A 17,121-nucleotide genomic window follows, 5' to 3' on the forward strand; every position below is an offset into this window, starting at 1 on the left:
TTTTTTTCCCTTTTTCTGTTTTTGATTTTGTTACGTTTTTGGTGGTTGCAAGTTGCAACTTTTGTCATTCTACCATCCATTTCTAAAAGACTTAAAAAACCTTTTTTGCAACGAATATTTATAGTATTATAATATGATTCATCTTGGATTCGATATGTTTAATGTACAAGTCTTGATCAATGTTTTCAGACCTGACCCGAACATTGATATGGACACTTTACCGGGTCAAAGGTCGGACTGACTCGGGAGAACGAACTGGTGTTTGACCCGGATAACTTAATAAATAATTTAAACATATTTATATATATACATCATATGAGGATGGATCTTGCGAGAAGTGATATTACAGCGAGAAGTGAAGGTGTAACTCCATTAATCCCTAATTTCACTTCATTTCTTATGATGTTACCTACATGTATGTAGGTTGGTTGTATTTATATCTTAGTTACACACATTCAAACGTACCTACACACATATACATGCGTACCTACACACATTCAAACCTACCTACACACATATACATGCGTACCTACACACATTCAAACCTACCTACACACATAAAATGTACCGACCCACATTCAAACCTACATACCTACACACATACAAGCATACATACACATATACAAAAATACGTACCTACACACGTACATACGCATCTACACAATAAGAAAGAGAGTGAAATTAGGGATTAATGGAGTTACACCTTCACTTCTTGTACTTCTCGCTGTAAAAAACTTCTAAAATGATCCAATACCTACACCCTTTATATTTATATATACATATATAATTTATATATATATAGAAAAAATAATATTAAGAAACTTTCATGTCCATCTATAATGTTTATTTTCACTATATTAGATTTATATTTCAAGTAAATATCTTAATTTTGGTTGGTTAGTTGGTGGATGTTTATTAAGCATTTCATCTCGGAAGACTCTTAGGTTCGAGTCTCAGCGTAAACAAAACCTTTTTTTATTTTATAAAAACAAGGTTTTAACGGTTTAACCAACGCTTCAAATGTTTCGGTTGGACTGCCAACCACCACGGGTCATTAAAAAAATAATTTTATATGTGAACCGGACCGGCTTGCCTACCGGGTCCCGGTCAAACCGGTCGGTCCAGACCGGGTTTCAAAACATTGGTCTTGATAATATTAAGTGTGTATCCATACTATATATATATAATACATGAGTAATGGACAAATTAAGACACCTCATTTTTATGGATATGATCTAAACTGAACATCACCTTCAATTTAAATTCATTTAGTTCAGAATTCTGAATAAGATAGCATCAAAAAGAATAGCAAGCAATAAAAACTTAAATTGTAACTTGCAGGTGCATTCCTATACCAAGAAAGTACTATATTAGCAAGAAACTGAATAAGCGTCGTAGACCGCAAATCAATTTAAAAATTGAGCCACAAATCACAAGACATTAAATCGCAAAAAAAAAAAAAGAAAGAAAAAATCAAACCATATAACTTAAAAGAAGTAAGAGAAAGTGTAGGCTCGTTCTATGCCACTCAAATCTCAGTTCATGATCCAGTCTTTTGTATGTCTTTAATCTTTCAAGCTTTAATATGTGACTTTGAATATACATTCTTTACTGAACATTGCTTACAATTGTAATTCTTTAATTCTATTTGCTTTTTCACTATTCTTTGTGTGGTGCATTTGTCAAGATTTCCAATTGTAATTCTTTAATTCTATTTGCTTTTTCACTATTCTTTGTGTGGTGCATTTGTCAAGATTTCCTTGAAATTTTGTTGCTCACTTAATAGGGTCTAAAAAGTTTCGAAGTCGAAAGTAATTATATGATTTATATCTAACTCAATATCCTTTATAAAAAGGGGTATTGGATTTTAATACTCCCAAGTTTTACTTATTGGCTGATAACACTTTCAACTTTTACTTTATCTCTAATCACTCTCAACTATGACTCTATTTGTTTTTGTCACTCCCTTTCTAATGGACAATTAACATCGTTAGTGGAGATGCTGATATTGACGTTTATTTAACTGAGTTGGCATGCTTATGTGTTGTATGTGGGATGTTCCACAAGGTCATCATCATCGTCATCATCATCATCGTCATCATCATCTTCATCTTCTTCTTCTTCTTCTTCTTCTTCGCCCTAGCCACCACCATCACCACCCGTCAACCTCTACTGCCACAACCAACCTCTACCACCACCCATCCTCCAACTCTTCCACCACTCACCAAATTACATTCATACACTCGTAAGTCGTAATAACCAGACTCGCACCACTCTAATTTGCAATTGCCACAAATCAATTCAATCAATTCTTGACAAAAAATTGAATGCGAAGACAACGAGGGCATTTTGAACTCACCCTCCCTCACATTAGAGCCTTTGTTAGAACTCACATTAGCCGAAATCGAAACCAGCTTCAATGAATTAGGAACCACAACAACTCTAACTCCATGAGGCGGCCCTTCCTCGACCTCATTATCACCGTTAATTGTCGGCAATGGAGATGATACACCATGGTTAATCAGCCTGCCCCCAATTTTTGATAAACCTAAACACTTTCATATGGTAACTAACGTCATTAAACACTCACATAATTTTTTTCACGATCTAGTGAATATTATCCCATGAATACCAATTTAAACATACACATAGAAAACACAATTAAGCTAGGGTTAGTGTTTGGTGATCAGAGAGAAAACATATAATGCAACAGGGACAAAGGTGCCAGTGATGATGTAGAGTTCGAGTTCTAAGTTGTGATAATGAAATCTAGTAGAGGTTGGTGGGCGGTGATGGAGATGGCTAGGGCTAATACGATGAAGAATAAAATGAGTTGGCCTTGTGAGACTTACATATAACACATAAGGATGGTATTTTCTAATTATATATATACACACACAAATATTTATACATATATATATATATATATAAAAGTTAGAATACAATAATATCTTATCATACAATAGGTATGTGACTTACTATGCCTTTGATTTAAAAAAGAATAATCCAAACTATGTCCTATGAAATATGATATGCATTCCATATGTTTATACTAGCTCGATTAATTAATTCATTTAAGCTTAATTTTACAAAAAAACCTCTGTACGAACTAAATCATAATCTAATAAACCCATTTAAAAATCTTAACTATTTAAATCCAATAAAAAATGTTTTTACTTAAAACACAATTATATTCTTATTTTTGATCCAAATATGCTAACGATTCTCGGAAACAACGTTGCTAATTATGTTTACAAGATTTCACTCAACACAAAGTAAAACTAAAATTTTTATTAAAGAGGTGGAACATAACATTTGCTTTAAAACTCTCAATAAAATAGATTTTGAAGCATTAGACAAGGTAAAAAAATCAACAATAGTCAACTCTTTACCCTACCATATATTTTGAAAATACATGCTAAAATAGGCCACTTACCATATGAGTCCAAAATTTAACTATATATTTTAAGCCACACATATTTTTTTTGTTCACTTAAGATGTTTCGTCCTTACGATCGAAAAATTTTGACCTGTTCCCTCACACACTTATGTGACAATTCACTGCATGAAAATGTACCTTTGCTCATGATCATTTACTGACAAAAAATTATGTCGATGATTATTGAATGATTGCCGCCATAAGCCACAATTCGAAATACATAATTAAAAAATAATTATATTGTTTAACCGACAGTAATCCTTGATATTTAGTGACGGATCAATTATGATGAGCAGGTCGTCGGTGATCCGTCGATAGTTACATAGATAAGATATCATAGGAGACTTGCCAATATTTTTTTTCATTGTCAGTTGAAACCAATTAAGTGTGACGAGACTAGCCAGATGAGATTACGTCATGTGACTTGGTGTTATGTTAGTGAATTTGTCGACCGTTTAACACCCCCCCCCCTCCCCCGGGAGTCAACACTATGAAACTTGCCATTGATCCATCAATGAAACGTAATTGGGGATTCCTTTTTTAAAGGCTTTGGTAGTTTGTAAGTAAATTCACTAATTATCTATACCATATTTTCTAATTATCCACCAACGGATTGCTGCTTTCACCAAGAGATTTCCGTTGGATGTCAATAGCTGAAAGCCTTCTATTTGTCGCGTTATCTTGAAAATGTTGGCATGTTACAATTTACATGCCCACAGCCCATACTTGTTATTTTCTTACAACACTTACGTGTTCATTCTTATCACAAGGCTTAATTTCAGATGGTATTCATGATCACTAATTCACTTTAATACACAAGAAAAACACATGCATATAAAGTTTAAAACGTTTGATTGCATGTATTCCTGTCTAAAAGGATTACAAATAACAAATACTATAGAACTTACTGTAAGCTCTCTAATTAGAGATGACAAAGGCTATCCTTCATGAGTTCATTCTAGCATAACCTTAACATATTGTTCTTAAGAAATTTCACAATGTACTAACGGCATCTAAATGCATTTGCTAATTGATTGTTACGAAGTACAACCACTTAATCCTTACATTTTTGGATGAAAGATCATAGGGTTTTAGTGCCATCTTTTGATATAAATACTAGAGTTGATATAACTGGATCAATTATTTACCGAGTTTAAGAAATTATAATTCTAAACGATTCTCTTTCTAGCTATCACTGATTTAATAAAGATATGAGTGGTTTGCTAACACTTTATTGATTTTTTATATTTTTTAAAATGATGACTTTCTTATATATATATGATACCGCACTCTCCAAATGTGAAGAGCCCCGATGTCTCACTCTGATCAGATTATATTATCTGGGTTTGAACTAACAACCTTTACACAATTATTTAACATGCTAATAATACTTACCTTTATTTATTTTTGATAAAAATTTGTCACTACTATTTTAAAATACAAATATTTAAATAAGACAACCCCCTTAATTACGTGATCACAAACGGTAAACTATTTGACTTTAAACAATATACCTGTTTATAACAAAACAAAATATTAACATTTAATGGTCTTTTATGTAATTTACAAAACTAAAACATACTTATAGCACACGTCATCTAGGAAATAAGTTTTTAGAACCCGTAACCGGGGGCGCTGCTACTGGACCTTGTTCGTTAAGGGCTTCGCCCTTAACATTATAATAAATTAAAGCAAGCGTGCACTTCACACATCTTCGAACCTTCTTAATGTTTATTATGATGAGTTGGGTTAAAATAACAAGTTTGATTTTCCTAAAAAGGCTAGGAATGAGTGTATTTAGTATACTAACTTAATATTGAAAACACACTTAATTTAATTTTAAAAAACCACTTAATTAATCTTAAAACCCCACTTAAATTTTCACTCATCTCCTACATCCACCATTGCCCACCATCACCCACCGCCATCACCTAGCCGAAAAGTCTTTAGAAATTTCGCCGGAAAGTCACCGATAAAACACAATGGAAAACACTATAAAAAACACTATGAAAATAAAAACACAATTAAATAACACAATGTAAAAAAACACAGTGCAAAAAAACACTATGAAAAAATAAAACACAATTGTATAACACAATTTTGTAAAACATAATTTGTAAAAAATTCACGATTTTTTTTATTTTTATATATCAATATGGTACTCATATAAAAGATAAAAAAAATCATCGTTATTAATGTGAAATTGTATTAAAAATGTCGTATAAAAAGTTATAGACGTTTTAAAATGATTGGATAATTTGACATTTGCCTTGCATGTGGAGAGAAAAAGTCAACAAATGTGTTATCCCTATTATGCATTTACCCTTGATTTACACTTGATTTTCTCTCTAATCTAATCTGAACCTTTCAAGTCTAGAATGAATAGACAAAATTATTTACTATTCTTTTTTAAAAACTAATTTTTTTATTATAACTTAATTATTATTATAAACTACAATACTAGCATATATCTTCAAGTTTGTGAATGAGAACCGATAAATGTAGAAGTGGTCCACTGGAAATAGCAATCGCCTTCGGCTCTTAATTATACGACCCTTGCTTTTCTTTATTATTATTTTTTATTTTTTTAATTCCACACATATACTTTTTTTTGAAGTATGACTTTTATAAATAAACCGGCTAAAAAGACCAACAAGACGCCCATCTCCACAAGCCGGTGAAAGGCCACACCAAAAGAAACTTACATCAAGCTAAAATTACACCATTTAGACCATTCAATGGTTTTACAATTGGATTGATATTTGTACCATAAAAAGCCTAGAGATCTTATATCTCCTATAATATCTTCAACTTTGACCACCTTGCCTTCAAAAATTCGGTCATTCCTTACTTTCCAAATACTCCAACATGCTATGATCACAATTCCTTGAAAACCCACTTTTTTGTCAAATCCCAGACCCGAGCTAGAATAAAGATCCAACAAATCTTTCACCGAGAAGGCAAAAATTGGAGGGACTTTGCACCACGAGCTCACGAAGTCCCAAACTTTCGAAGCCACCGAGCAACCCACTAACACGTGCTCGACCGTTTCAATTTTCGAGTCGCAGAGACAACAAAGCCGAAAGAAACCTGGATGTTCCTTTTACTCAGAGCCACTTGGGTGGGAAGTTTATCCAACTCCGCCCTCCATATGTTTATATTGCATTTTTTCGGAACCCATTTACACCACTTCACAACCGAGTTAGTAGAATTATCTTTGCTATAGACTAGCAGGGTTTTAACCAATCTAACTGAGAACAACCTGGTCGAGTCACCCAACCAAACCCACGAATCGGTTCCTTCTTTTCATGTCGCCGAAAGCATAACTTTTATACAATTTTCTCATTCTAGTCTTTCAATCGTTGAGGACGGATCGTGCATCCAATCCCAACCCAAACAATAAAGTTCCCTTGCCACTTAAAACGGTTGTGAACTTTGCAATTTTTATACTTCTCGAGTTTATATATATTTGGAAAGATCGATCTCAAGCATTCGTTCCCGGTCCAGATGTCCGACCAAAAACAAATCTCACTACCGTCTCCTAGTTCCCCTTATACAAACAACACTAAATAAACATAAAAAGGTTTTAAAATTGTTTTAAATAATTTAAAAAATTCAAGTCAAGGCCAAAGAAAGCCTACCACTCATCCTTCAAATTAGTATTTAATAGTTTCTAAAAAATATAGTTATTTATTTAGTTTTTTTTGTCCTTCAAATTTTTATTTAACACTTATTAATTACTAACAAATTGTACAAAATGATTTTAAGTATTTAGCTTATTTTAAATTTCAAAAACTAATGTAAATAATACAAGTGATAAAATATTGTATGTTTTTTTGATCATTCACAACAAATCTTCTAAAATATTATACATAAGTCTCTAAAATCTTTTAGAGGATGGTAAGAGTATTTACAACAACTCCTTTAAAATATTATGAGAAAAATCTCTAATTTATTTTAAGGGAAAATTCCTTAAATGGCATAAATGAAAAGAGAGAAAAATAAAAAGATCTAAAAATTTACAACTTTCCCAAAATGACCCATTTAATTTGTACTGAGCCGACGCATAAGAAATATAACCAAAGAAATTCGAGAACCATTTAAAATTTGACAAGTGTCATGATTCTGACAAAACCGACCAAATTTTTTAAAATATTGGAGTTTTCGTCCAAATCTCTTCTTAAAATCCTTTTGTAAAGAAAGTCTCTCTAGATGGTTTTTTTAGGTTTCATACCTTGTCCGTTTAAATTTTGATTATTCGTAACTTCATCTTCATCTTTTCATCTTCATCTTCTTCATTTTGCTTTTGGATTTATATCATTATTGTTATATCAAATAGGTATATTTTTTCACATTATGTACGTTTCGTTGTGTGATTACTTATTGGTTTATAGAGGTAGGGTATCAAAAAGACCCAAATACCTTTAAGTAATACCCGCGGGTCAACCAGAAGTCCCTCATAAGGCACCCGCGGGGCATATGAACCATCCGCATAAATCATTTGAGGAAGAAGCACCTTCATGACGCATGCAGAAGCATCTTGACACCCTCAAAAGTCATCAGCAAGAAAGGAGTACCCTTCCGCATAAATGACCACGAGGTAATGCTACGGGACAGCTGTCAGTAACTAATTACCTTCTAGAAGATTTGCCAAGATGCTTTCTTGGGCAATACGTGATCCTTCGGCCAATTAGCCAGTGACATCTGGCAAAGCCGTTATAACCGTGCACATGGATAATATTACCCCCTAACCAATATCAGAAAGACACGTGTCTAGGTTGTTATAAATGCACATGCAATGTATAAGCTAACCTATCAAGAGAGGACACGTGTCCAGGTGGTTACGAGAGCATCTTCTGAAAAGGACAGCTGGCTCAATCACCTTCCCACACCATTTGGCTATAAATACCCTCTCTATCATCATGAGGTATTCATTCACTCCCACTGTACTCTCTCAATTTACTTAAGTGCATTATCTTCATCAGAACTGTACTTATTCTCACGCCGGAGGGTGGTTACGGGAAGAACCCCCCCCCCCCCCTCTTGTCCTTCCCGTAATGAGCTCACGGTGTCTGTTTTGCAGGTCTTCGTCACCGGACTTTGGGCAATTGAATTCATATCATATTGGCAGTTAACCATATCCTACCCTGTTGACTCATTGGATCTAGGACCCATTAGTGGAGAGTAGATCCGTGTTTCTTCATTGGCGCTATCCGTGGGACTAAAAAATTAGTTTTCTTTAGAAATTCTTGCATTAGAGTATTTCGGTTTGAAGTATCATTATGAGTGACACCTTGAGATTTCTTTATAAGTTATCTTTTGTTAACATATGCTTCCTATTATGGCTCTCTATAATTAATTAATGTTCATGGTCAGATTACTGGATCAGTGGTTTCATGATGTGGATTTTTAGTATTCATGAACTGCAGCCTGATTTCTCACATACCCGTGTTCAAATTATGGATATTTTAGAACACAGTGATACATCTTAGTTTTTTTGGTCATTGCCAGGATATTATAATTCTTGGTTTTATTGGAGTCATTTTTCTGTAATTTTACGTACATAATGAAGACGAAGAAGATGAAGATGGAGGTGAAGAAGATAAAGTTAGGGATAATCACAATTTGAACGAACAAGGTATGAAACATAAAAAAACCATCTACATAGACTGTTTTTTACCAAAAGATTTAAAGAAAAAATTTGGACGACCCCCCAAGATTTTCAAAAATACGGTCGGACTTGTCAGATTTTTGCCACGTGTCAGTTTTTAAATGGTTCATCAATCTCGTCGGTTGTATTTCCAATGCGTCTCCTTAATACAAAAACTTGGGTTATTTTGGGAAAGTTAAGAATTTTTGGATCTTTTTTTTCTCTTTATTCAAAAGGGTCATTTAGGGAATTTTCTCTTATTTTAAAGGGTTGTAAGACTATCCACATTCACAAACCAACCCAAACTAATTTTTTAATAAAAAATTAATTTCTCTCTCATCAACACACCCAACCCAACCCAACCTAATCTAATTTCCATTCCCATTCACAACCCAACCTCAACCAACATTTTTGGTATATAAATATAATTTATGATTATTTAAATTATATAAAAATAAAACTTTAAATAATAAGTTTACGAAACATTAATATTATATTGGAAAGCTAATAAGAAAAAAAATACATCTTTTTAAATAAACTCGTTTTTAATAAAATTTATATCGAAGTGTTTAAACATGGTTGTGTTTTTAGATTTTTTTAAGCTAACAATTTAAGTTATTAAACAAAAACTAACTTGTATATTATATTAATTGTTAAGAAAAAAAACAAAAAGATGAAAAAAAATTAACTAGTAATTGCATAAAATATTGCATAAAATGGTTTGCAAACTAGTATTGGTGAACTAGTTTGTGATAAACCAAGTATAAAATATTAATTTTTTTATTTTATTTAATGCCATGTGGCAACCCAAACCACCATTGGATTGCCAATGGAAGTGGTCTAAGTAGTTGTGAGTGGAGAAGAGAAAAAAATCTAAATATATGAGTAAATTTTTAGGAACATCATTCATCATCTATTTATTTTTTTAATATATTTAAAAGTGGCTGTGAGTGAATGAAAGAGAAAATGTAATAATAACAATGTAAAAAAAATATTATTTAATTGTAAACGAGAGAGAAATTGTTGTTTTTTAATATAATTATAGAGTTTTAGAAACTGTTGGAAATGCTTTAAGTGGTTGTGAGTAGATGAGAAAAATTATTTAAAGAGATTAGTAAATTTTGAAGAACATTGTTCACTGTCTATTTATTTTTTAATATATTTGGAAGTGATTGTGAGAAAATGAAAGATAAAAGATAATAATAATAATGTAAAAAAAATATCATTAATTGTATATGAATAAAAAATGTTTTTTCTTTAGTGTAATTACTAATTACATAGTATAGATACGAAATATTTGTTAACTTTTTTGTAAATGAAAACTTAAGTTAATATACAATAAAAAATTTACTTTTCACCACCCTCTATTCTTTTACTTTGGCACTAAAATCCCGACACCATTTCATTTCAAATAAGGCGACACACGTGTATTGTCTTTTCACAAACTCAAAACCCGTGAGATATAAATATAAACAAATATAAATAAATAAATAAATATATAAGAAGAGAAATTGGTGATTGTGATTGAATGAGAGAATAAGGAAAGTGGTAAAAAGTTTCGTAGGATAAATTTTAGAGTGCGATTGAACGAGGGAAATAACAGAAAGTGGTTAAAAGTTGAGTGGGGTTAGATATACTGACAGACCAAATAGTACATGCTGCAGTAACAGTTGTACCGGTAGGACCATAAAAAGCTTTCTATAAAAGACATGCAAGTGCAAACGCTTCCTTTGTTTCACTCTCTTTTGTCTTCTCCCTTCGTACCTGACACCTTCACAAGACACACTTATCTTTCTAAATTATTTCTTCCTTCTTTTTTTAATTTTTCCTTTTATAATTTCATAAAGAATTTATATTATTATCATTTATAACTTGTTATAAATCTTTGGTCACTTTATATAAAAACTTTTCTGCTTTTCAAATTAAACTGATATAACTTTTAGTAAGAAGAAACAAGATGTTACACAACTTATATATGTATACTCCTAGGTAAACTACGTAGGTAGATATGCCGAGGTCATCAATCGACATAACCATTGACATGTTACTCGTGCATTGGTTATGGATATGAGAAAAATTAAATTGTTAAACATGCTTGAATTTTAACAAGGGTGTTCATCAGTTATCAGATTCTTCAAATTTGTCTACGTATATGGGTATAGAGACTTTTAAAAGAGTAGTATATATAGATACTTTCAACTTTAACTTAAGGGATTCATATCTCACCATTTTTTTTCTTTGTTACTCGCTCTAACAACTTCATATTGTCGGTACTCATTACTGTTGATATTAGTATTCTAGGTCATGTTTATAATCTGATTTTCATTGCCTTGCTTTGTGTTAACCAGTTAACTAGCCACACTTTACATGCCAAACGTTGGGTTTTTTAAGCGAAGGCTCTTAGCCATAGGGTCATAGCAAGCTCTCTATTAACTGGAGATAGGGAAATGTTTGCTATTGTTCCAACCAGTTAGAACCTACCGTCGACTTCAATTTGTTAAGAGTGGGATGTTGCAGGGTACGTTTGTTTGTTTATGGTCCATTATTATATAAAAACCCGAATTCCTCAATTTAACATTATATAATTGAACTTCTAAAGCCAAAAGTCAAATAACTAATTCAGTATGGGTGAAAACTGAATATGTAAGTCGGTTATGTTTTAAACAGTTAAAATTTAATTTTGTTTTCGATTTAATCTGCTTGTAACTTAGTATTGAACACCCGGTATACATAGGGCTTCAGTTATCAATAATTAAATGAGCATTATTAATGTATCCCCTAATTAGATATTTTAACTTCTGTTAAAAAAAAAAGATATCTTCACTTTGAGTTTGTTTGCCGATTAACCTTGAATGAAGAAACAAGCACAAATGATCTTAACTCGTATATTTCGTTCTAACAAACTGTCTGTTACATTTTAATTTATACTTTTATAATATGGTTCATTTAATTTATAAAATAATTACTAAAATTTGCCTACTATATATCTTTAATTACTCAACACTTAAGCAGATATACTTACTAATTACTATCAACCCACATACCATCAAAACTATAGATCTATACTATCACATGAATACTTACGTTGCTTCATAATAATCATAACATTTTATAATATTTAAAATTTAAAATATCTTATATATTTTGCAATATAGTGATATACACATGATACATATCTGTATCCATATATTTTGAAATATAGTAAGTAGCATGTGTATGAATGTGTGGTGAATGTATAATATCTAGCATGTGAGTAATACGTGTAATGTTAATTAATGGTCCTCATAAAAACCATTCTTTTTGCACGACAAAGATCATGTTAAAACTTGAAACCATAGAAACCTGCATGTTTTTTCGTGACAGAATGAAACATGTCACCACACAAATTGTCCAAAAAACACTCTAAAACCATCATTAAATACAAATCATGCATCCTTACTCGTGATTCCTATTAAATTGATTAAACCCCATTGATGAAGATGCAAACTTGTTTAACTCTTGTTGTAGATTAAACGACACCGTTCTGTCATTTCTTGCCACTCCCAAAAAGTCCCTTGTTAGATCACCATCTCCAAATTCTCCGGCACCAGAGCCGGAGCCTTTGCCAGGTGGTTGTCCTTCAGGAGCATTCGCCGGAGCCGCCATCATCATCATTCTATCATTGTTTCTAGTTGAACTCATGAGCCCAAATGCGGTGTCATTTCCACCGGAGTTTGTGCTTCTTGTGGACCCCATTTGAGCTGCCTTTTGTAGGAGGGCAGTTGCCGACATGTTCCCCACTGGTGCCGGAGGTGAAACTGGTGGTAGGGTAGAACACATAATATTGTTTTGAGGTGTGGAACCACCAAAGTTAAACATGGAGTTTAACTGCATGTCCTTTTGTGCTTGTTGTTGTTGTTGGACTTCTTCTTCCTTTAAGGATAACCCTTGTGGTAATCCGTTGTATCTACCCAACCAATTCATCATCTCCGGTGGTAGCATACCGCCATTGTTGTAGTTCGAGCTAGACGAGCCCATAAAATTTGAGTTGTTAGGGTTTTCAAGGTGGGGATTGTTAGGGTCTAACCACATTGGTAATCTTGGTTTTGCTCCATTGACATCAAGGTTATTATTCTCCATAAGTCCACCAAACATAGGTTGAAACTGTCCGTCACCGCCACCACCACCACTGCCACCAATGTTCGTCATCAACAAGTCATTCCGAAAGCCTAAGCTCCCCATGTTTGGAACCATTGGAAGTGATGCCATTCTTGAGTTTTCCTCCATTAGAGCATCACAAAATGCTCTATGTGTGATAAAGCTATCCTTCCTGTTAATTCATGCATATACACAAACATGCAAATCCACACACATTCATATCAAATCTAAATCGAAAACATGAATAAACAACAAAAGAATGGACCCAGTAAGCTCGTAATAGAGTTACTTGTAAGGTCTAGAGACTCTGAAAGGATGAGATGAGTGCAAACCTTTCCTTATCCAGTACTGGATTAAGGGTTGGTGTTTTGAGCCGAGTTCTCACTTTAAAAAGAAGAACTCGGCGAAAAAACTCAAGAATGATAAACACAATACTCACCTTGAAAATAGTGTGCCACAATCACATTTGTACTCTCTAGTACCACAAATCTTGCTATGTGCTTTCCAATCGGATTGAACCGCGTACTTCTTCGAACACTTTTCGCATTTCCACTTCTTCTCTCCATGTTTCCGGCTATAATGCTTCTTAACTCCGGTGAGATCTCCGAGAGCTCGAGAAGGGTCATGATGAACACATGTCTTTTCTGGACATATGTACACTTTCTTCTTCAACACTTCATTCTTGTTTCTTTGCTTAAGTTTCCATGGCAAGTTGTGTCCCCTTCTATGAAGCTGCAAATTTTGGTCTCTTTGAAAACCCTTATTGCATATCTCGCATACAAATCGATTTGTAGCCATTAATGATGTAGGTGATAACGCTATCACCTCAGCTTCTGGATCTACACATATTTGGTCATATCATTAAGAAAAGATTTGAAAAGTATTTAAATTGAGTAAAGATGAAGATGGGGTATTGTTTTACCTGGATTTCCAGCCTGATTACGCTTTCGTTTGGCCGAAATGGAGGAATTAGGGTTAGGGTTTGGAATGGGATCCTGGATGAAGGAGGTGAGGGAAGAAGGTGGCGATGAAAACCCATCACCGGACATCATTTTGGTTGAATCTTTGATATAAAGGAACAAATATTGGTAAGTGATGGATAACAAAATATAGCTTCTAATCAATAATATACATGAACATGACCTTGAATATGAACATGAACATGAAGTGATGAAGAAGAAGATGATGATTATTGTTGAAATGAACTAATTAAAGTGTTCTTTAGAGATAAAGAACTTAACCAGACATCTATCTCTTCAATGGATTCTTGAAGAACAATAGATTAAGGTAGAAATTAAAGGGAACTTGTAACTAATATTTACAAGTAAACTATTAAGATGAAGATAAAGAGATGATGAACATGATGGATTATGAAGCTCAATTAGTGTTGCTGTTCAAAGATGTAAGAAAAGTAAAAAAAAGAAAGAAATTCCATGGATTTTTGGGTTGAGTTTTGAATCAAGTTGTGAGGCAGATTGTTCTGTCTTTTTGCCTTTGTTTGAATCATATATATCACAGAGAAAAAAACACACACATGATAGCAACTTCAAAACAGAATATTTCTTGTTTCTCTCTCACATACATACACACACAGTGAGCGTGTGAGAGTGAGCTAGCCTTATCTTAGCACGGTTTCCATGTACACTACGGCAGCCATGGACTCAATTTGACCACATCTTTTTAGCCCAAAATATCGGGTCTTGGAAGTTTGTAATATAAGTTTTCACTCAAATTTATGAAAGCAATTGATTTAAATTCTATTTTTATAAATAATGAAGCTAACATGTAGCATAAAAACTAATTTAAATAATAAGTTTTCTTAAAGGATGGAATTGATGTGTAAGAGACTCTTTTAATTCTCAAAATGAGGACAATAAATAATACAAAACAAAGTTGAAACTGAGACTGCAATATATACCATAACACTATGACAAGATGACAAACAAAAAACACCTCACTATATATTATCATGGTATCAACTACTTTGATGTTTTAGTATCTTAATTGTAGGTTTAAGGTGAAAATGAGTTCAAGACATGCATATAGTTAAAGCCAGGTGGCTCAATGGATTTAGGTCCCCCACTTCCATAGGGCTCCTAAAATTTAATGAAAAGTAACAAATTATAATGTGTGTAATTTTGGCTTTGCAATTGTTTGGCGATATGGTAATTTAAGCCTTTGATGTCTATAATTATACAAACACGTAGATGACACAGGAGTTATGTGATTGAAAACAAACTTTCTTATGAAAATGATCACATTTTTGTTATGTGTTTTGTGCCTACAAAAAGATTGAGATGTCACTCGTTAAGCCTACAGTCGAGACTTGATGCAAGGAATGGGATCGAGGAAATTCACATCCTTTGATTGAGCTGAAATTTAATTTTTGATGAGAATAACACAGAGACATATAACATTCTATTAGCATATGATCATGTATGCAAGAAAGAAAACAAATATACGATGTAGGAGCGCCTAGAAGTCAAATTAAACTCATCATATAACTTTTCCATGTAGTTATGGTCCTCGATTATAGCGATACCGTGGATTGAGTTGTGCAAGTTTTGTATTTAAGCATTTGAAGAAGTATATGAGGACTGAGGTCCTAATGACAACCAATAAATTCCTAGACACCATTACGAATTTAAATACTTGGGATTACTTTGTAAAATTTAATTCAAGAAGGTTGTGTAGCATATGTATACTTATTATCATTGATTGTTCATGTCAAATAATTGAAGACACTACTCTTGTACTTTGGTTTCTACTTATAAAAGCACCACATCTGAATATATAAACGTCCCGTGATCACAATTGAGACTAGGTTATTATTATTATTATTATTATTATTATTATTATTATTATTATTATTATTATTATTATTATTATTATTATTATTATTATTTTTATTGAACTTATTGGTTATTACATTGATAGATTCAATTTGAATGATATATCACCTTCCTTGTTTTTCTTAAGAACAACTCATACACATACAGTTCGCTGCTTCATTATTTGTTTTAAGGTTTATAATCATCTGTGTCAAGTAATTGCTTAATGCGATTTAAACGTTAACAACGTACCCTACTAGAATTGTATGCTCTAATATTATTATGATGAAAACTATCAACTGTTAAAGAAAGTTAATCATAGATTGCATGACAAACGAAATCTAATTAATAACGAAATCAATGGTAGATTTAGAATACATGAAGGTTCACATCAATGATTTCTTACATCATATTCAAATTTAAGTGAAGAAGATATATAGGTATACAATTCAAAGTAGATTTAAACCTTCATTTTGTTACTCGTCATTATAATTATATATAGGTATGCATAGATCAATGTTGATGTATATATAGATATATATATATATATACATGTTATGTAAGTTATAATACTTTAGAAATTAATAGATAATAAAGCAAGTCATTTAACCAACATTTCATTTTTATTTATTTTGGTCCTGATATCATTTTCACTTGTTTAATCCGTCCACCATTAAACCAACCGTTTTGCTAACTTTAGTGATTACTCATAATGCTTTTATAGTAGATAAAATCATAAAAATTAAAATTATTAGTTTCAATTATTAATTGTTAAAAAGAAATCATTATCATCATCATCATCGTACTCAGTATATCCCACCAATAGCAAAGCTATGGTAGGGTCTGAGGAGGGTAAGATGTAGACAGCCTTACCTCTACCCCATGGGGATAGAGAGGCTGCTTCCGGTGAGACCCCCGGCTCGATAGTAGTTTTGCATCAAGCCTTGGACATATTACATAAGGCACATAGCACTCAATCATCGGGACGCCGGCTGATTGGTGCATGTACCCGTGTGTTTCGGCTATCAAAGCCACCACATGATGCCTGATTAACCTTCCATCAC

The 17,121-nt window shown here is 32.7% G+C and overlaps 1 protein-coding gene across 1 annotated transcript; it reads right to left on the reverse strand.

Moving 5' to 3' along the window:
- Positions 1-12,406: 12,406 nt before the first annotated feature.
- On the reverse strand, positions 12,407-14,395 carry LOC143623108 (zinc finger protein JACKDAW-like). Its single transcript, XM_077094086.1, has 3 exons — positions 14,149-14,395; positions 13,666-14,065; positions 12,407-13,398 (listed from the first exon to the last, which is right to left on the reverse strand). Exons 1-3 carry the CDS (start codon positions 14,276-14,278, stop codon positions 12,525-12,527), a joined length of 1,404 nt encoding a protein of 467 aa, XP_076950201.1. The 5' UTR covers positions 14,279-14,395; the 3' UTR covers positions 12,407-12,524.
- Between the last annotated feature and the right edge of the window lie 2,726 nt (positions 14,396-17,121).

Source organism: Bidens hawaiensis, unplaced genomic scaffold, assembly GCF_021521415.1.
Source record: "Bidens hawaiensis isolate Kalapana, Puna unplaced genomic scaffold, B.hawaiensis_p1.1 tig00003290_1, whole genome shotgun sequence".
Classification (NCBI taxonomy): Eukaryota; Viridiplantae; Streptophyta; class Magnoliopsida; order Asterales; family Asteraceae; genus Bidens; species Bidens hawaiensis.